This window comes from Callionymus lyra, chromosome 6, assembly GCF_982586985.1.
Source record: "Callionymus lyra chromosome 6, fCalLyr1.hap1.1, whole genome shotgun sequence".
Lineage (NCBI taxonomy): Eukaryota > Metazoa > Chordata > Actinopteri > Syngnathiformes > Callionymidae > Callionymus > Callionymus lyra.
Genome location: NC_141823.1, coordinates 15,276,426 through 15,298,220, shown reverse-complemented (window position 1 = coordinate 15,298,220; position 21,795 = coordinate 15,276,426). Strand labels below are relative to the sequence as shown.

At 38.1% G+C, this 21,795-nt stretch overlaps 1 protein-coding gene across 1 annotated transcript; it reads right to left on the bottom strand.

The window, feature by feature from the left end:
* Positions 1–194: 194 nt before the first annotated feature.
* Positions 195–19,949, bottom strand: scml2 (Scm polycomb group protein like 2). Its single transcript, XM_087793856.1, has 14 exons — positions 19,870–19,949; positions 17,576–17,650; positions 17,386–17,442; positions 16,565–16,635; positions 15,480–15,714; positions 13,709–13,797; positions 12,041–12,284; positions 5,562–5,857; positions 5,341–5,461; positions 5,060–5,266; positions 3,930–4,103; positions 2,370–2,588; positions 2,128–2,282; positions 195–1,365 (listed from the first exon to the last, which is right to left on the bottom strand). Exons 2-14 carry the CDS (start codon positions 17,595–17,597, stop codon positions 1,240–1,242), a joined length of 2,016 nt encoding a protein of 671 aa, XP_087649982.1. The 5' UTR covers positions 17,598–17,650; positions 19,870–19,949; the 3' UTR covers positions 195–1,239.
* Positions 19,950–21,795: the final 1,846 nt, after the last annotated feature.

Sequence of the window (21,795 nt, the reverse complement as noted above, 5' to 3'; positions counted from 1 at the left end):
CGGGGAGTTATTACAGCTGAATGGAGGAGTGAAGCCATTATTACGTCATAATGGACTCCACTCTCGTAACCTCTCGTTCGCCCAGATTTCAGACGGGGAAGAACTTTATAAAGCGATAAATTCAGACTTAAGTGAAAGTGTGCAACAGTGCAGTGAACAAAACTCACACGTGAATCTTTGTTTGATATCTTTTAGTACAATACAAAATCATTTAAAACAAAAGAAAAACAATCTTTTGGTTTGACTTCATACAAAACAGTTCAACTGTGCAGCATTCAAACTTGCCTAACATTACATTGCATTCCTTGTTTCATGTCCATGTTTCAGAAAAATAAAATTACAATAACGTCGCACCAGTTTAAATGTCTTTAAAATCGGGGCTGAAAAATTGAACAAAAAAAATAATATTGAGATTTAAAACCCCCTGAACACCAAGCATCAATGACACAGTGTTGAAACTTGGAAATAGAATCCACCTTTTAAATATTCATGAGTACAAGTTTTTTTTTAATTGTAACAAATAAACAATATGACAAAAAACATAAGGCTTTAGACAGGTTGTCCTTCTGACAAAAGAGGGAAAGCGGTGAATAAATGATTGTGGTGGAAATTGACCAAAATCAGGCAGAGAATGCAACGTATGTCGACGCTCCTTTATGTGAGGTATACGTGTATAAGAAAAAACTTCCAACGTGCTCAACCGCAGGTAAAGTGTTTGTCGCAGCTTCCCCGTCACAACTCACTCACTCCCTGAAATGATCCTTTCATTTGGAAACGCTACTAAGCCAGAATATTATTGCATCAACATGCAGGTTTATGTTTGCTCTTCAATCCTGGACGACAGCTTGTCATTACCAGGAGATACAAAGACGCTACAGTGACTCAACATTTAAACTTGCATGTAAATTAAAAGGCCAATATATCACAACCTGTCTTCGATCCAAGTAAGGCATGAAAGAAGATGATTTAAACGAACAAACCCCATCAACCCACCCTCTGCTAGACATCTACTTTAATGTAAAATAAATTGTCAGCAATTATCAAAAAATGCGTTCAAAAGAGAGACGGTGAGTGTGAAAGTACTGAAAACAGTATCATACATATGAAGGTAACGGTGTGTTAGATACAGCATCTTGGTTGAAATACTGAAGACACCTCAATATTTAACGAACATAAACCAGTGTGCTATTTGTTGCTACATGTGTCAATATAGTGAACTGCATTGGTGAGGATGTACTTCTATTGTTTGGTCTGCTTCAGCTTCTCAATGTAGTGGCAGATCTTGAGCGCTGGTCCCAGCTTCAGTCCCATGTACTTCATGATGACGTCGCTACGCAGCAGCATCAGAGCTCGGCCGTCGATCTCCTGCAAAGACGGAGTCATGTGGTCAAACTACATTCTGACGACATGTGGTGTGTGAAAAAGAACAGATAACCAGAACCAAGGGAGTGTTGAGGTACATTTTCTTAATGTGGTTCTTCATTTTATTATCGACCTGCTCAGCATAAAACCTGATCCTTCAATGGCCATCTCACTTTTAATTGATCCCTGATTAAATCAATCATTTTTGGTAGCCATGGATTGATTTTGAAAGGCCATATAGCAGAAAAAAAATCCAGGTTTCATTGAATTTGTGTCAAAGATTATAAAGCAGATGACACTACATGGTGATACTACTTCTTGACTAAACAGCTGTTTCATGAGGCCTCATTAACCCATCACTAAGTTTTGTTTGTTTTTCTGGGCTTTCAGGACTACATTAATCCACTCCTCCTCTTGTATGGATCGGTTAAGAGGATCTTAAGTGCTATGATCTACTTTGAAGTGCCCTTCAGAACGCTGTAAAAGAAGGACGCGTTTCCCAAAGTAGCTCTTAGCTTCGGAAGATCTTTTACTTAGAAGGAAATGTATTTTAGTCCTGCATTTTGGCCACAACCTTCTTAAGAACCTTCTTACGCCCTTAAGAACGATCGAATCTGGGAAACGCAGCTAATGTCATACAAGTCTTGTCCTTTTCTTAACCTCCAAATAGAACAAAAATGGAAGTAAAAACACAACCTTCCTGTATTCATTTTTGATCTACCCATCTGTATTTCTCCATGTACGTCTGAAAGACAAGATACTTACATGTTTCCGGAACAGTTCAACATGTGGACCGAGCGCTTGTGGATCGGCTTCTTGGACGAAACGAATAACTTCCTCGACCGTCCAGGACGAAACATCCCCGACTGAAACCTCCTTCTCTTGTGCCGTGTGATCCGGGCCGGTCGTCGAACTGGCAGCTGTGAAGAACAAAAGCCCGACGATTAGATTTGTCATAATCTCAGAGCGCTGAATGATACGAATCCGTCTGATGCATCCGATCTCACCTTCCACTTGTCTGTGTGTACGGAGTGAGCTGAAATCACTTGGGTTTGAAATGACTCGCCGCAGAGGTGGAGGTGGTGTGTGAGTCTGTCCGGGGTAATAGGGGCGCTCCTTCTTTGCGGCCCGATATTCAGACGGTGTGTGAGCCGACAGTGGCTGCGGGAGATGTTTTTTCGTTGACTCTTCTTTTAAATGGCTGTTGTCTGTGTGGGAAACTGGTTCTGTGTCCAGAAAGAGAGAGACAAACATTAACCAAAATAATGACACGAAACTGCCAATTTCTTTCTTTCCATAACACCGAAAATATATGTCGAGTAATGTGTACAAATACAACATATCACGGATCGGAGCTCCCTGTGTAGCTGTAGACGTCAATATTTGTTCCTTATCTTATCTTAAACACCTTGACATCTGTATAAGTCATAAAATTAAAGGGTCAGTTCAGCAAAGACTCGAACTTCACTCATATTCTACTCACCCTCATGTCGACTAAGGGTTTGAATTATTTCCAGAGTAATCTGTTACTTTTTAGAGTTATAGGCAAAAATGTATGTCTATTTTAATGTAGCAACTGGCGTCCAGCGGACGAACGTCCTCCAGGAAGACATTTGAAAACATGTAAGTACATCGGTACTGCTCGTCTGGACGTCAATCTTACATTGAAGCCCCGACATTAGAAATTGTTATGGAAGAAAATGAACAAGTCTATACTCTTGTTTATCGTAGATGTCTAAGGATAAACTAGCGATATAAACCAAAAGTACTTCAAAGGTACTCTGGGTAATAACGCAAGAGTCGTGTAGACAGTAGACTGTGTGCCTGCTATATTAACCAGTAGTACTTTCGGTTTATATAGCTTGTATATCCTCAAACGTCTTCAACAAATGAGCAGAAAATATAGACTTACATGTTTTTTTTCCAAAACAATTCTTCTCGTCGCGGCCTCAATACAAGATGGATGTTACAAATGAGCAGTATGGAGGTATTTGAATATTTTTACGTGTCCACTGAGCTCCTGTTGCTACATTAAAATAAACAAACATTTTTGTCTATAACTCTAAAAAGGAACCGTTTGCTCTGAAAATAAACCCAACCCCTTAGTCGACATGAGGGTGAGTAGAACATGAGTGAAGTTTAACATTTACCTATTTTGAGCAAACCATCTGGCGGGCAACATAAAATAACTTGACAGGCCGGGTTTGGCACATTTGCACTATAAGTAAATGAGCCTTTTGCATTTGTAGGGGGTTAAGAATACTTGGATTTGATGTTTTCTGAGTGATTCTTCTCTACAAAGCATGTCAGAATGAACTGTACATTTACACAGCTTAGTTTGTGCTGATAAAAAACAAAGAAGGAAGGTAAACCGCTTTAGGACGAGATCCAAAGCTAAAATGTATTTGGAGTCCAGTGTATAACCTTTCATCTCTGACCCCAGACTGACAACAACATTACACAGTATTTTGGCCATTTTTCAACTCTAGCTTGTTACTCGAGCCACTGCTGTCATGGCCGTCTGTGATTGTTACTCATGAATAGTAACGTGATGAAGTGTTTCCCACCTGACTTGGTCCTGTCGAAGAAGCGAGTGTTCTTGTTGAAGGGGGTGAACGGCTGGGAGCTGAACAGACTGACACTCTCTAGATGTTGACACATGTGCTCCAGGAAGCGCAGCACGGCCGAAGCGCTGGTGACGGACGGAAGCTTCACGTAGCGGATCCCGTGTTCTGAACGCACTGGAAGAAACAAACCGGCCATGAGTGTGTGTGTGTGTGTGATGTGTGTAAACACACCTGCTCTCACACATGCATTAACAGCTTGAGAACAACAGCAGATGGTTTTTTTGGGGTGTCTTCAATGTTTCCCAATTCCCCCAATAAGCACTTCTCCCTCCCACCCAAGCCAAGCTTGCACAAATCCTTAAATTAAACCCCCCCCCCCAACCCCCGTCTCCCCAATCACACAATCTCACCCTAACCCTTCCCGGAGCGTACCCCCATGGGACACCCAATCCCTGCAACCCAAACCAGGTTAGATGCACATGTCACATGTAATTACTGACACAAGGCTCACATCAGCTGCTGCCAAAAAGCCCCTTCTTTCATCCCTCCTCCCTCCTTCTCTGGATCCATCCTCCTCACTCCCTCTCTCTTTCTCCCTCACCCACACACACATACACACACACACACACACACTGCAAGTTCACAACACTGTCCTTTAACCAATTCTACCTGGCTGATTGTTATGAATACATTACAATAATCAAAATATTACTCATGTAGGAAATTATTCTGAAATCAGAATTCAACATTTGAAGAGTATCTGACTTACATGTAGGTGATACAAAGAGTGAATCAAACAGAATAGCAATAGAAATTCATTCATTCATTTATTTATTCATTCATTTTCAACCGCGGGGAATATTGATTCAGCGTTTCAATAAAAAACATTAAAAGTTTTACATGTAAAAGGTTTTAATTCAACCATTCAATATTGTGATGCCACTGATCTACTTCCATAATGATCATCCTGTTGTATCTTCAGTTGTTGTTTTATTTTTTAAAATATCAATACAGTGCTTTTGAATATCGATAGAGTATCGGGAATTAAAACATCACCATATATCGCTATATCGATATTTTCCTACACCCCTACTTCTTTGTATATTTTATCTCCATCAAAAGGCGTTTACCTCGGATGACTTCCCCCCCGGTGTGAGACTGGCTCTGTAGGAAGGACAGCATGACGGAGGGCTGGTAGGTGCAGTCCACGCAGGCTTGGCACGCCTGCTGAAGGACGGCGTTGACCGGCGCTGGTCCGAAATGGTCCGGAAGCTGCTGGACGAGCTTCCGGTCGAGGTGGGGGCCGTAGTTGCCGTGCTTGTTTACGTACACGCAGACTGAGGCGAGACGAAGACGGACGGTCTATGATTAGAGGTCTGAAGTGAAAGTTGAGTTTATTTATGTCGCTCACCTGTGCAGACGACATTTGAACTGTTGCCGTTGTCGACGACGTGACTTGAGTTGAGTCTGTTCTCAGCGGGCGAGGCTGAAACTGAAGACGCCCCCGAGGACTGCTCGACGGTCGTCTTTCTCTACAGGGTTAAAGTTAAAAAAAAACGTGAATACATTTTTTAAAAGCTGAAAGACAAGTACAGACGAGGGCAGCGTGACAGACATACACTGACGTCTCACCTTGCTGCCGGGCTTAGGGCCTCTCTTCTTGTGTGGTCTGGGCGAGAGCTCCTGTGACGCTCCATTTACCGCCGCCGCCGCCGCCGCCTCGGCCGCCGCCTTCAACAAAGCAATGGTCTGGGATTTGGGGCGGCGACCTCGTACCCCCTTTCGCACAGGGAGAGGGGGCAAGGGGTTGGGAATTCGATACGAGGTCTGCATGGAGGAGGGCGACTTGACCGAAGAGCGACGAGTGGCGAGGGTGGTGGAGGAGGAGGAGGAGGAGGTGGGGACGTGGAGTGCACCAGGGAGGGTGACTGGTGAGACAGAAGAAGAGGTTGGACATGTTAACTAAGATGACAGTTTGTTAAAATATACCAGTGATTTCAAACAGAGTCGCAGTGAAATCACATGGCTTCAATATTGACGTTTCAGAGCGGCAAGCGTCTCCCTGCCTTGAGATTGACAGCAGCTTTGTATGCGGCCTCTCCTCACGCTGAGATCAGAGTCAAAAGTCACCAGCCCCCAGAGGCACGTTACCCCCCCCCCCACCACCCCCCTAATCATTTCGCTGATATTGTGACACCGCCTAACAAAAGGCTCGATTATGATGCTGAGATCTGACTCACTTCCTGTGGAATCGAACTCATTGACTTCTGCAGTAACGTCCAATATAACTGATCAATTCATGCTAAAAAACTGACATGAGTAACTGATTGAATATGGACTAAACTGTCTTCCTTCAGTGTGTTATCTCAGGGTCAAGTTAACCCTCTGCCCTGAACACAAATGCGTTTGTGGTATCCCTTTTGTTGTTGTCTCTGGGTCAAGGTGAACGTCCTCCCTGGCTTCCAGAAATACAAATGCAGTGGCAGAGGTCATTTGTTTTAGGAGCAAGGGTCACATTGACCCAGAGATAGCCCAAGGGTTCATCTTAAACAGCTTTTGCCATCAGCAAAGATGAATAATTATGGAGCCCAGACAACCAAGAGGACAAACAAAACAAAATCCTTAAATTGTATCAAATAAATACTAATTTGTCGCCACAAAATACTTAACACTCTTTTATTTAACTCTTAGAATCTGCTTCTGTTTTGACACCAGCTCGCATTGCTCAATTGGTGGAGGACATCACAATGAATAGATGCCTTTACGTAATAAAGAAAGAAGCCCAGAGAGCGCAAGACAGCTACTGCAGCCGCAACACAATAAGATCTCCGAAAAATAACCATGTAAAAAAAAACGTGTTTTTGATCCAGAGTGATGTCTATCAATTGAGTCCTTGGAATTCATTTTCTTTACCATGTCATGTCTGGGGCTCCGTATAAAGTCATCTGGATCCAACCTTATTGTACCAAATAACATTTAGATTGTTCTGTAACTGACATGTCTTCAAACTGCAGGATCCTCTACTCAACGACCAACAACTTGATAAAAGAATCCTCGAGCAAAAGTATCAGAATGATACAAAACACAGCAGATCTCATCGTTGGCTTGTGTAAGGAGCGAATCATAATAATTTGTGTGATTTTCTTAAGGAAAGAAATGATCACGATAATCCTCTCTTTCAATTGTTTGGTTGAAGGGGCTCTCAGGGGGCCGTGGCTTTTCAAAGAGCCTCCTTGACTGAGGCGATATGCAAAGTCTAGAAGGTTGACATTATTCTCTGAGGGTTCGCCCGGGGCGACGTAAAAGCTGCTTAATTGAGAAATGAGTCAAACGCGGGACAGAATAAAGAGTGTTTTGTTTTTGACGCCCAAGCTAGACGAGCTCCTCGACGACACTCACACGCTACTGCACACGAGGAGAGCAGTAGATATTGAGAAATGATGAGCTAGATCTGAACCTTACTTTGATTTTCTTGACTTTGTAAAAACACATGGACACCTGGTTGTGCATTAGAAGGTCGAACAAGTTTGTAAAATAAAGAAAGAAAGAAAAGAAAAACATGTATTCAAGTTATCAAACATATTTTGTGTTCTCATTTACAAACCATCACCTTCTGGCATAAAAACATGGGAACCTTAAATATTTTAAAAATCATTTCCTATGGAATATTGTTATATGCTAAAGTCACATAAAACTGTAAGTCTTGAGAAGTAAACAGGTTTGTTTTTCCAGGAAGAAAATTCTAGTTTAAATTAGTATTTACTAGTGATGCGTCGATGAGGCCTCATGGAGCAGTTGTGTACTTAAGCAACTGTGTCATGATACAGTGTGTTAATTCTAAAAGGCCACCAGATGTCACTCTTCATTTTATAAGCATGACAACTTTTCTACTAATTCAATAAAACATATTTTTTTCCAAACTTAAAGTGCCATCTAGTGGCTTTTTTTAAATGAAGACACTGCATGTTGATACAGTGTCTTCACTACAAATCTGTGTCATGAGATCTCATCAACCCATCGCTAGTATTTCAATATAACATTTTGGGGAAAGGACTTTCAGATGCAGTTATGTTGAATATAATAAGATGTAAAAGTAAAAGGAATTTTTGCATTTGTTAAGTCAAAGTTATCTTGCGTAAAATCCCAATTTAGAATTATCAGATAAAAGTATGTAAATGCAGGAATAAATGAATGTGGAGACACCGTATAATTATAATAAAAGTGAATATATAAATAAAATGGTAGAGGATTATTTAAATTAATATGTATTTGTATTTATAATGTAGCCATCATGGCAACCATGCCATTTTTTTAAGAAATTAAAATGAAATTCAACAAAGAATAAACATAAATTGGGAAATACAGTTATTTTATTCCAACCAAATAATGCAGTGATTAAGTAAATGTCTTAAAAAGGAATCAAGACATACATCCATGACTATACTGAGTCAACCCAATGACCCGAGTGAGCCGCCGTGGGGAAACGTGTGTGTGTGTGTGTGTGTGTGTGTGTGTGTGTGTGTGTGTGTGTGTGTGTGTGTGTGTGAGAGAGAGAAAAGGTTTCCTGAAAAGTGTGTCTGCTGTCTGTGGTGGGAGGAGGGGCGACATGAAGTTACCTCTCATTTAATTACAACCCCCTCACAAACACACACACACACAACTCAAAATCTTATGAAAACTAAATATCTATTTAACAGCCACGGGACGTCGTGAAAAGAATCAACATGGACGAGAACAAAGTGAAGGGGCTGGAGTGAAGCCACTGCGAGTCAGTCAAGTGTATTCATGCACGCCGTCTGTTACATGACCTGCCACAAAGAAAACACTTCTGGCTCACCTGGAAGCTTTTAAATTAAACACAACAGAGGACAAAAAATGTAAGCATTTGAGAGTGCTGCTTGTCCAGAGACAGATGGCAGGAAAGACACATGATTGAAAACACATGGAGCTCCATGCTTCTTTATACACTACTGTTCAACACATTTCTTTTTCCAACAAACTCTCAAAAGAGATGTCGACCATCCGCTCTAATCATGTTAATGGAATAGATCAACATTATTAATTAAATGTTTAAAAATATAAAAAAAATTAAAAAAAATCTAATGTTCAAAGAAAGAACCTTTTAACTAAGACCAGAATTAGGTTGAAACTTTGAAAAATAAAAGAAATGTTGCAGCGTGAAGAGCTTAAACAAGCTTCAGCAGTAGGTACACAATGAAAACTTTTCAAAGACGCCGCTCGGTTCACGTCCGACTCACCAGTAAATCCACACCAGAAAGTCAGTCCCGGTTCAGCAGCAGTCAAATAAAGGTCCGTACATTTAACCAGTCCCTTTGTTACTTCCTGGTTGTCTTCCTGCAGACTAAAGTGTCCTCATCATCCGCACTTATTGTTCTATTTTTCTTTTCTCTGTGAATGTCTCTCTTGCGTCTCCCCCGACAGAAGCCCACAACAAAGCCCCCCCCCCAGAACGACTACTACCGATGGCTGAAGCTTCCCTCCCAATGAATGAGAAGCAGAAGGAGGGGGAGAAAAAAGGGGGGTGTTAAGATTAGCATACAAGCAGGGGAGGGCGGGAGGAAATTGAGGGGGACGGGCGGGTCTGGCGAGTGGAATCAGGGGGACGGGGAGGTTAAAAGCTTTACGTTATCCTTATACTGAAGTTTATCTGGGTGACCTGCTATGAGTAAACTTGAGTGCAAGCAGGAGTGGAGGGTCTTGAAGAGAGGCGGGACCATGAGGGTCAGGGCATGGCTGAGGGGTAAAAAAGGTTGACGTGGGTGAACAGAGGAAACCCGTAGAGCCTGCAGGCACATCGGCAAACCATTGCTCATCACACACACACACTCCCATGACCCCCTCTCAGAGTGAAACCCTAAACCAGGCGGACATTCTCCAGTTGAAAGATCCTCAGGAAAGAGTGGGCAGGGTGAGATATCGGGTCACACATACGGTCAGTGGTGGAACAAAGAGCAGCCAGAGGAAGTCTGGGATTCACTGAATATTTTAGCCTAAGGTTGACTATATGAATACATTTTTTAGTTTTTTTTTTTTTTCGGTTGAGATTTTGGTCCCGCCCTTTCTAATGTCGACAGATCGAGTTGGACTGGTTTTTGAAAAACCTGCTGCAGCTTTGTTCGGTTTTGGGTCATTTTCTTGTCATCACTGCTTTTCGCTTAATATACAAAATAACTAAAAATCAAGTCATGGAACAAAACCCTCTTTTCCAGAATAAAAATTGTTACTTGAAATGCTCTTGAGAGTGAAGCCCTCCACACCAAGTAGCTCATTCAACCCCATTATTTATTCTGAGCACAATATTATTTTCCTACTTATATTTTATCAGTGCTTTACCTTTTTTTTGAAGCATTTGTAATATTGTTGTTAGCAACCAGCTGAATAGGACAACAGGCTTCAGTAGCTTCACAGAACACTCTATCTCACGCTCTATTCAGATGGCTCCAAATCCATTCACAACGTTTTTCCGTTAAAAAACAACCACCAGCAAAAGCAAAATACTTAATAATGGCGAAGCAAATTACTAAGGAGCATCCTTGAAACAAAATAAAGAGAGTAAATGTGTGATACAGAGTAAGTGCAGGTAAAACAACCAACCTCTTTATTCTAGACTGTAAATTAAAAATACAATGAGCAGCTCAAAATCCTCATATATGGGAGATCCCTTGGGAATTGGATGGGAATGTGCTGCCAATTATGGTACATTAAACAGAATACTAAATCTGTATTATTTTAGTGAAAATACTTAATTGAACCAATGCATTCTGCTGAGATAGCATTTTTGGGGACACATATCACACATTCTGTAGTGATGTAAACATTTGTATTCTTGTTTTACTGGAAACAAGAGGCAGGGATATCAATAAATGACATTATGCATATATATATATATTTCCGGTGTAGCAAACACAACAAAGAATTATGTTCTGCTGGCAATATATATCAATAACACTAGTTACTACTAGTTACTTATGGTAGAGACGTCACTTACAATTAAGAATTAGATCAATAAAAACAAAATTAAAATGAGTTGGAATGTGGGAAGAAAAAAATAGTTCCATAGTAAACAAACACTCACAAGAAAAATAGCTTGTCAAAGCGAAAATGACACAAAAAAGCATTGAAAACTATTTCTCCTGGATCTGATCTGTATCTCCCCACCTCCTAAGACAGACCTGGGCAAAGTGCGGCCTTTTGACTGTATTTATGTGGCCGTCGTAATGACAAAGTATGAAAATGGTTCTAATGCATTTAAAAAGGGTATTTTGTATTTATTATTCATTTACATTTTCACATAACACTTTTCTCTCCTTTTGTGTGTAATTCTTTGAGTATATATTAATCCCTCAAAATATTTTTTTAAAGTAAGTTGAAAAAATGTTTTGAAAAAACATACAACATACATAACAAACAACATATACAGTATATACAAGAATAAAATTGCAGCTTATTTATCTTAATAAATGTCACGGCCTAATGACGAATGTCCTTTTTTTTAGGGATTTTCTCATCTTTCTTTTTGCTCTACGGGCCCTAACAACATTCACAGAATTGAATGTGGCCCTTGAAGAATTTTAATTGCCCACCCGTGGGCAACGTAGCTCAGATGGTAGAGTGGTTGCCTGCAGTCCAAAAGGTTGCAGGTTCAATCCCAGCTCCAGACAAGCTTGTGTCGTTGTGTCCCTGAGCAAGACACTTCACCCTGATTGCTCCTGATGGTGAACTTGGCACAAGTGTGCATGCCTACTCACATCAGTATGTGTGAATGGTTGAATTTCCCCTCGTGGGACTAATAAGGGATTCTAAAAAAAATAATAATAATAAAAAAAATAAAATAAAAAAAAAGAGTACCATCCTGAGGTAGCATAATATTAACAACCAAAACACTCAAGTTTTCACTCTTTCTTTACAAAAATCTTGAATCTGTAAGTTATTTCACTAAAACACCAATAGAAAACAATAATCAAGTACAGGAAAACTAATTTTGACCCAAACATGACACAACGTATAGTCAAAATATAGTCTAGTAGCATATATTATCAGTTTATGTGCTGCAGCATTTGGGATAAAGAATATTTTAAATCTGTACTTACAAAAGTTCCCAGGAGGCTGTAAACTGTGCTTGGTCAGAGCGCACCATCCCACTGGAAAGATATCTCTGGAGTCAAACGGGCACCAATAGTCAAAGGCGCCTCGCCAGCCATCGAACATTATGAAGATCTCCTGACCTCTGACCTCTCCCACCGTGGCAGGACAGATAAGGTAGGGGTTTTTTCTGTCCACAGCCTCCAGCTTCATTCCGGGCTGGAAGAAGTTTTTGACAGGACTCGCTGGTTCCTGAACAAAATGTGAATATAAACAGATGAATACCATACTTATTTGTGATCACATTTTAACTAGCATTTTTTATAAAAACAGGTCCGGGACATTCTTTGCAGATTAATTGAATAAATATTATTAAAATTAATATGAATAAAACATATCTTGTTCAACAGAAGTTAACTTTTGCAGCTTTGTGTGATTTAAATGTAATTAACACATTACGTTGTCAGTTGACCAGAAACAGTTTCCTTCAACTGAGAAAAATCTCTAAACTTAGGAAAATGTTGTCGGAACATGATCTGGAGCTTGTAATCCATCCGTTGTTTCTTCTCGTCTGGACTATTGTAACAGTTTGTTTTCATGTCTTAACAAGAAGGATCTGTCTCGCCTGCAGTTGATTCAGAACTCTGCAGCGAGAATTCTGACCCGCTCTAGTAGAAGAACTCACATTTCCCCGATCCTTAAAACTCTTCACTGGCTTCCAGTTTCTTTCAGGATCAACTTTAAAATTCTGGTTCTTACTTTGAGATCTATTCATGGTCAGGCTCCTCCTTACATAACTGATCTGATCCAGCCTTACACCCCAGCTCGGGCTCTGAGGTCTGTGGATCAGAATCTACTGATGGTTCCTGAACACGGCTCAGGACCAGAGGATAGAAATCTTTTCAGGCTGTTGCTCCTAAGCTTTGGAACGATCTTCCTCTCTCTTTGTGCTTGATGGAGTCTGACTCCTTCAAGAAACATCTCAAGACATTTTTATTTGTTCAGGCTTTTCCTTGATTTTCTGAAACTCCTGTTGTGTTATCAGTTTTATCTTGACCTTTAAAGTATATATTTATTGAATATTGTTTTGATTGTTTAAGCGCTTTGTGACCCTGGTCTGAAAAAGCGCTATATAATTAAAAATTACTTACTTACTTACTTACTTACTTACTAAGTTGGTGCTTGGATCTGTTTTTCTATTGCGTTTTCTGTGTGTTATTAAATTTAATTATTTTTTTTCTGTACTGACGCTACAATAACTCCTATTTTGTGTTTACAACGCTAGTCCAAAGGTTTCTGATTCTGATTTTCATTCTGAAGTAATGGAGACTTCGTCCTTGATGTAGTCTGGAAAAAGAAATGTAACTTTGGCTCCACCCTGCGTCCATATTAATTACTGCAGCCAGCAATCAATCGTATGCATGGTACAAATCCAGCCGCAGCAGACGCCTGACAAGACGACTATGAGATTACATAAAAGCGTATTACATAAACCACCCGGCTTTAAGTGCCCTGCAACAGTTGTTGTCAACATAATTCTGCTCCAAGTGAAACATCTAGTCCCTAAATTCTACTCAGCGACTGAGAGAAGGAGACTCCGGAGGATCTTTTCATCTCGCAAAGTGGTGTGAACAAATCCAAAAATAATAACACAGATTCTTCACATCTGACTGTACCTTCTTAAAAGCAGAGCTGGGTGCCATCTCGGCTCCACTCAATGTCCGTAGGAGGAACATGGGCCAAGAGGAGGCGTTCATCCTGAAACCTGAAAGCAACACAGAGAACAAAACAGATATTGAAGTTTGTTTTCTTCTTCTTACTTGGACTATTTGTTCACTTAACTGATCTCAAAACCTTTTCTATCTCAGGGGAGAGACTCATTCTTTACAACTAAACCTGGATTTGCGCCAAGTTCTCGTCCCAAATGGACAAATATTTAAACAACTAACAATAAAGCAGCTATGTCCTTAAACAGAATAATAATTCAGCAGCAGAGTCCAACATATTTGAGTACATTTTGACTTCTTTACTCGCTTATTCTTAAAAAAAAATCCACCAAGTTGTGTTCAGGAGATTAGGAATGTTGAACGTTTACAAAAATAATCCTGGTTATATTTGACAAAAAGTGACATAATAAATAATCTTTCTGGACTTCCTGAATATAAGCTGCACCAACTACATTTGAGAAGAAAAAACATTTTGTTTATATATATAAGCTGCACCTGTCTATAAGCCAGTGGTGCTGTTATGTTACAATGTGAGATATTACGACAGATGAAGCTGTTACACAGGAATATGACACTCATGCATGATCAAAGGAAAGATGAATAGGAGGAAAACTATGAAAAAGAAATGAATAGAAATTAAGAAGTGCAGCATCTCCATTTCCTTCCACATGATTTAAATAATCATGACCATGTTTTGAAGTTATTCCTATATAAAGTTCTCCCGGTCTGAATTCTCGGCGAATGAGAGGTTACGAGAGAGACGTCCATTATGATGTAATAATGGACTTTACTCCTCCAGTAGCAAAGAAAGCCTGCTTGTTTCTTTATACACGAGTAATATTTCAACGAAAAGTCAGTTTTGTACAAACACATACTGATGAGTCCAACATCTATTTAAGACACACTTAAATCAACACATTAGTAACTTTAAAAACTGTATCATATCCATTTCACTGTGCGTTTTCCATCATGAAGGTGTGAAAAAGTAGTGTCTTATAGAAATTATAGTTCTGTGTTTCTGCAATTCTTTCACGATTCAAATCTTCATCCCAATGTAATTGAATAATAATAATAATAATAATAATATTTTTTTATTTATTGCAGCCTTTTGTAGCTAAAAGCCACTGAAGGTTATGCATCTTTAAAGTCATGTCACTGTTGCAACCCGCCAACATAAAGTTACCGCCTGAAATCTCGGCGAACAAGAGGTTACCATTATGACGCAATAATGTTTCCACTCCTCCTCCAGCCAGCTGTAATTATGCCTGCTCTGTTTATACAACAAGTCCCTTGGAGGTGGAGACTTTTGAAATACATGACCAGCGGTGACAAACCTTAATGCTTAACCAATCACAGCAGAGTGGGTGTGGTTATTGTAAATTGAAATGTGTGATTTAACTATCTGGGAAACAGGCATGAGGTAAATATGTTATGTTATGTTATGTGTTTTAGTATGATTACAGTGTGTGTTGGATTTAGTTTGATACGCCTGAGACAGGCTAGATTAGCACTTCATAATCCCGTTCCCAAATGTATTCCTTCACAATTATTCAGAGGAGACGGCTGATCTTTTGATGACCAGCGTGACATTATTATCTGTCAGCTCTCATTTCATTCTCTGACACAAACTGTCACCAACTGTTATCACCTGTCACCACTTTTGGAGTCAAATGTCAGCTCCAGGAGAAAAAAAACGTAAAAGCAGTTCAAAGAGACTCACCGAGCGGCGGCTGCAGCATGTCTCCTTTTCTCTCGCAGCTGCCTATGGGTTGGATTTCCGACGAGTCCACGAGCCGCCAGAAGTCGTTGGTGTTGTCGCTGCCGTCCAGGCGCAGCCGGAGGCGAGTTCCCATCATGCCCATCACCGTGGCGATGCACACTGAGTTGGGGTTGCGAGGGTCCCGCGCCTCTAATTTCATTCCCGCCTTGAAGTCATTGGAGGGCGGAATTCTAGACTGCAAAACGGGAAAGGGGACAGAGTCCAGCAGGTGAGAAGACATCAATTGCTAGATTCAAGAAAATGGTCAGATTTATAAATTTTAAGTGTAAACAACTAAGAACAGAACAATAATTCATGGTTGTGGGGTTTGACACAACGTCTCCCTCTCTTTGTTAACTCAACTCCCTTTTTACATTTTTTAAATAAAACCATAATTGAGCTTGTTAAAGATCAATTAATTTGTTGATTGAAGTGTGTTGTATCATCAGTATGTGTCTGTTTGTACAAAACTCTATTTTCATTCAAATATTTACATTAGAAAATGTACTTAAGCCCCGCCCACTTACACACTTTGTTTTTCTGGAGATTAAACATCACAGTTTGTCACACAGTGTCATCGATCCCGGAAGTCTCCACCTCCAAGGGACTCGTTGTATAAACAAAGTGGGTGTGATTACAGACGGCTGGAGTGAAGCCATTATTACGTCATAATGTAAACATGTTAGAGAGAGAGTCAGGAGAGTTGGGTTTTCATGTCAGTTGCACTTTAAATATCACCCTTCACTGAGTGTTTATAACAATAATAAGTAAGGTACACACTTTGTCTACAAGGGATGAATCACAAACTAGTTGGATAAATATTTTTGGAGCATGTGACACCAGGAAAATGTATTCGAAGAAGACAACCAATAAGAACCAGTCGGAAAGAAACTTGATAAACTAGGGGAGGCTGACTGGCTGAGACAGCCTCTGATTATAAATGTTGACATTAAAAGATGATGATGAATGAGAAAAGATTTCTGTCATTTTAAACAATGCTAAAATATGTGTTTGAACAAAATTAAAACATTTTTTTTACATCAGACCTGTCTAAAACTTGATGGCGAGGCTGCAGTTGAAGATGTTTTTTGTAGATACTCTTCCCAGCTGAACAGTTCTGTAAATAAAAAAGAGAATTATTTTAAACTGTAATTGACGAAAAGAATAAATACAATAATGAAAAACAGCAAAATAAATACTTACTAACAACTTCTCTATTTATGATATATGTGACTTAAGAAATAACATTCACGTCTCTTGAGAAAACACTGACATCAAACTCTCACAGAAAAAAGGAGAAAATGTGTACATATTTTTAAATAAAATATAAAAACAACATGTTTTAATTAATACAACATGACTTGATGTGGTGCTGGGTAGTATTCATGTCAAGATGAATTTTTAAATGGAAACAAGTTTAAATTCTATATAAATCAAACTATTTTAATTAAATATGTTTTTTTTAATCCTTGTGTTGCATATGCTAAAATGCATATGCACTAGTGGAGGTTGTTCATCTTGACCCAGAGACAACAACACATTTGTTTTCAGGCCAGCGGGTCACCTTGACCCTAATACAAGGGTTAAATCATTCATCTAGAATGTATCTAAATTATTGGGGAAATAGTGGAAAGTTGTTGTTTTTTAAATATAAACATTTTAAAATCTCATTTAATTGTGATTTTAAACTGAAAATACACATGAGAAATACATTTTAAATGATTTTAGTCTCTGGATGTATACACCATAATGTTATGATAATATGATGCACAACTGAAAATCAATAACCAATGACATACTCTCAGTTTTATAATGAGTATCAGCTCAAATAAACAGGTTTGATTAAAATAAATAAATATCCACAGACCAATTGATTTGTCGAGGGCAGAACCTGCGGCGATGTCGTTCTGCTTCTCCTTCTCCTCTTTTGGATATAAATCAAATAAGAACAACAACCTGATCAACACTTGAAAAAACTGAAATCTAACACACACTGTAACTACTTTATAGAATTATAATTCAATGAATGACAATAGTTGATGTAAATAGAGGTTTACCTTTATATGCCGTTCTGCCCATAATGACCGGAGAGGAGCAGCGAGCGGCGCCACAGAATATTACCTAGACAGACACTGGAGGAGAGTAAACTCATTAAGTTAAGAAGAAAATTGATATAGAAAATGATCTATTCACACATTATTTCAACAATATATTGAAAAAGTGTTGTTTGGTGATTCGAAATAAAGATTACGGGCTAAAGGAGTTCAATATAAAGTATATTAATTACTGTAAATATGTTTATTTTTGGTGTGAATATCACAGTTCAATTCTTAATCACTTTGATCCCTGGATTTATAGTTGTTAATAAAAATAATAATGAATAATTGTCAATGAATATTTGGGATGCAACCAATGTTTATCTCTAAAATGAAGGTTTAATTCATCCTGTCACCGTCCTTGCTTGAGTTATGCGAGTAAAATCCAGTTACCAGTTTTAAACATTCCAGGTCCAGGTTAAAAAAAAAAAGATGTCCATGTCATCCAAGGAATTCCAATATGACGAGCAATTCAGTCCAAAAAAACAAGTTTTCTGATGTTTATCTCCTCAGAGCCCAAGAGTGTGTGTTCCTCAACGCAGCATCTGTACTTTATTGAGCGCCGTCCTCCTGCTGAAGACCTTCTGTCTTCGCAGCGAATCCCATTGAGTCAGACGGAGCAATAAAGATTCCAATCAGCCATAAAAAGCCATTAAGACGTGTGGAAGTCTAGGGTCTGCTGGCTCACATGAAAAGGATTCCAGTTCTGCTGCCTGCCATACAGACCGGCTCAGTGTTTGGACTGACCAGTCCGTCTCACACAAAACTGCCCGGCCGAACAGGAAGCACTTAATGTTTACAACCTTCCTCTCCACAAAAGGAGGGCGGTGATCTGGGATTAGTTATATGTACAAGCTTAGAGGGAAGACCTCGGAGAAATCTTACATTTTTAACAAACAGGGGATAATAAACATTATTAATTTATGGAGTGCACAACAGTTGGTAGCTAGCATTATAAATAAATACATTGATCCCAATAAAACATTTGTTTATGCCAGTTATATCATTTTATCTTGTCCTTTAAAATATATACTTTATTGAACATTGTTTTGATTGTTTAAGCGCTTTGTGACCCTGGTCTGGAAAAGCGCTCTACAAATAAAAATTACTTACTTATTTACTTATACTTTGAGTTTCCTGATGATAGTAAATAGAATGCTGTGATACTACATAGATATTTAAAATACGGAGTTGAGTCTTTATGTATCTTGATAGTATAAAACCGATTATGAACCTCAACCTAGTTTAAACCAAAAAAAGAATAATTATAATTTCATTAACCATTACAAAGTTATCAATATTCGTGAATTACTCCAGCTTTTATCGTCTGTGAAAATGTTCCTTGATTAGTTTGGGTTTTCTTTAGTATTAATTCATTTTTGTGGGGAAAATGTCACTTTGTTAAAATAAATAAAACCTTCCGATAAAACAAAAATGCGTAAAAATACATTTGATTTATTTTAAGGGTAAAAAAAAAGCTCAGTAAATATGCATTATTTTTTAAAAATGTGTTCCATTACAAAATGGCTGCCTTAGCTCTTGGTTCTGTTTTTTCTACTGCTTATATTGTGTTATCTTATTTCAATTTAATTCTGCACTGACCCCACAACAATGTTGTGTTTAAAACAGTGGCAATAAAAGTTTTTAATTTGAATTAAATTTGCACAGAAAAACAAATGATTGGGGAAAAAAAGTACTAACATCAATAAATAAATAAAATACTGAAAACATATTTATTATGACAAAAACGTCTGAGTTAAGCTTAGTAACCAATTATTTCACACTCTGAAAGTTTCTGGCATCAAAATAAAAACGAGTAGAATCTTTGCGAAGTTTAAATCTAAAACAGCAGGTGTGTCACACAGGCTGCTGTAAATAATGTGATAAAAATAAGAATATAAGGCAAATATATATGGAAAGGTGTGAGTGACGCATGGGGTCACGTTAAAGTGGGCGGGACAGTTGTTCATCAAACACTGGAAACAAATGAACTTCGAAGGCTCTTAACGTGTTCAAATGTGCTGAGAGGACAGAGGGATGATGACGGAGGACGAGAAAAAAGGAGAGAACAGAGAGAGAGAGAGAGAGAGAGAGAGAGAGAGAGAGTTGGATGAAGCTACTGTACGAGAAGAAACTGTAAACACGCGATTGTGTTCGTCGGCGTGGATACAATGTTCACAAACACGATGTTTAGTGAAGAGAAACGACACGTGAGCTGCAGTGCAGGACGAGAGAGAGACAGAAGTGCTACAAACCGTGAGAACGAGCTATTTTGGATGAGATTCCTCACTTTCTGTCAGACGCAGGCCGCCGCCATGTTCGCTGCATCTCCGCGCATGTCCACTGCGCATCCTCCAGGCGTTCTGTCAGCAGAGTGATCGATAAGACACGTTTGAAGATGTATCTTTAAATAAATATACAACAACAAATATATTCTCATAGTTTATTATTAGTATTATTGTGTATTTCTTTATTTTATTGTTAGTATTAAGTTGTTGTTGTTATATGTAAGTAAGTAAGTAAGTAAGTAATATTTATTTATATAGCGCTTTTCGAGACCAGGGTCACAAAGCGCTTAGGCAATCAAAACAATACTCCAAAAAAAAAAAAAAAAGTACATACTTTAAAGATCAAGATAATACTGAGAACAACACAGGAGTTCGAGAAATTCAAGGAAAAGCCTGAACAAATATAAACGTTATATATAGATTGTATATAGACGTAAGAAGCGTTACATTCATTCAGAATATACCAATAATAATTATCATTAGTTTTAATTACCATTCAGTTAAATATTTTATTGTATTTTAAGATTATGAAATAAGTTATAACGAAAAATATATTCCCATGGATAATATCACTATTTGTGTGTAATTATTCATTTATTGTTGTTATTTTTGTTATCGTTACATAGAAGTGAGTAGCAATAAATTATGCAAGAAATATTCGACTAATGATTATCATCAGTTTTAATTTAATTTAACCATTCATGTGAATATGTGACTGTGTTTCTGAAATTATTATTAAGTTCTTACAACAAAAATATTCCTATACATGGATCATTACTATTATTATGGTGTTCTTGTTGTTTTTGTTATTATTATATATAAATTAGTATAGCATTGAATTAAAGTCAAAGTATATCAATAATAATTATTACTAGTTTTAATCACCATTTATTGTCATTTTAATGATAATCCTTCTTCGGTATATCAATTCAACATGAATTATTGTGAGGTGAAAACATGTTTTCGCATTTTATATAAAATATGTATATTCTGTCATGCAGATAATGCATTCCACTGGCCTTATAATAATAATATTAATAATAATAAGGCTGATAATAATAACTCTAATAATAATGATATCAATAGTAATAATAAAATAATAACGATTATTATTATCATCATTCTGTTGTTTTTTGTTGTTGTTATTTTTTATGTTATTGTTTGTATATGGTATAAGTCTTTGATGGCAAATAATCTATCAAGTTCAAGTTATTTTATTGTCAAATATACTTGTATCAAGACATACAGCATACATGAAATTGTAGTCCTCTCAGACCCACGATGCAAAACATGAAGACGGTTGAAAAGACATTCAATAAGACATTCAAGAAAATAAATAAATAAAAATAAATAATCAACAAATATATGTTGTGTCGCACGAAGCCAACCAGAGTGAATGGAATTACAAAAGATTGTTTAACATCAACACGTGACATTGATATTGATGTTGAATTTTCCTGTCGGTTGTTTGAACATGATGTTCAAACAATATTATATTCAATTGTACTGTAAAGATGATGTTTAAACTGTCTTTGGTTAGATGAAGTTCTCAACTTTGGATAATGTCGGTCCATTTATATCAGATTCTGCTCAAATGATTTTTAATGTCTTTAATGTTTATTTTGCTCAGACAATATTTATAATTTGAAGCTGCAAGAGATATGTTTAAATGATTATAATTATTACTTAATAACTAATATTCAAACCATATATTGTGTATTGTTGAGAGTCTGAGTTGAAAACCTAATGGTATGTTCCTTTAATGTTCTTTTGGAAGAAAAAAAAAAAAAGAAGCTGCAGGTCAAACATCTAATGTCATTGAGGGATTTTGCTTCCACTCCTGCACATTTTTACTCCGTCAAGTCGCAGCTCGTGGAGACGTGAGGGGAGGTG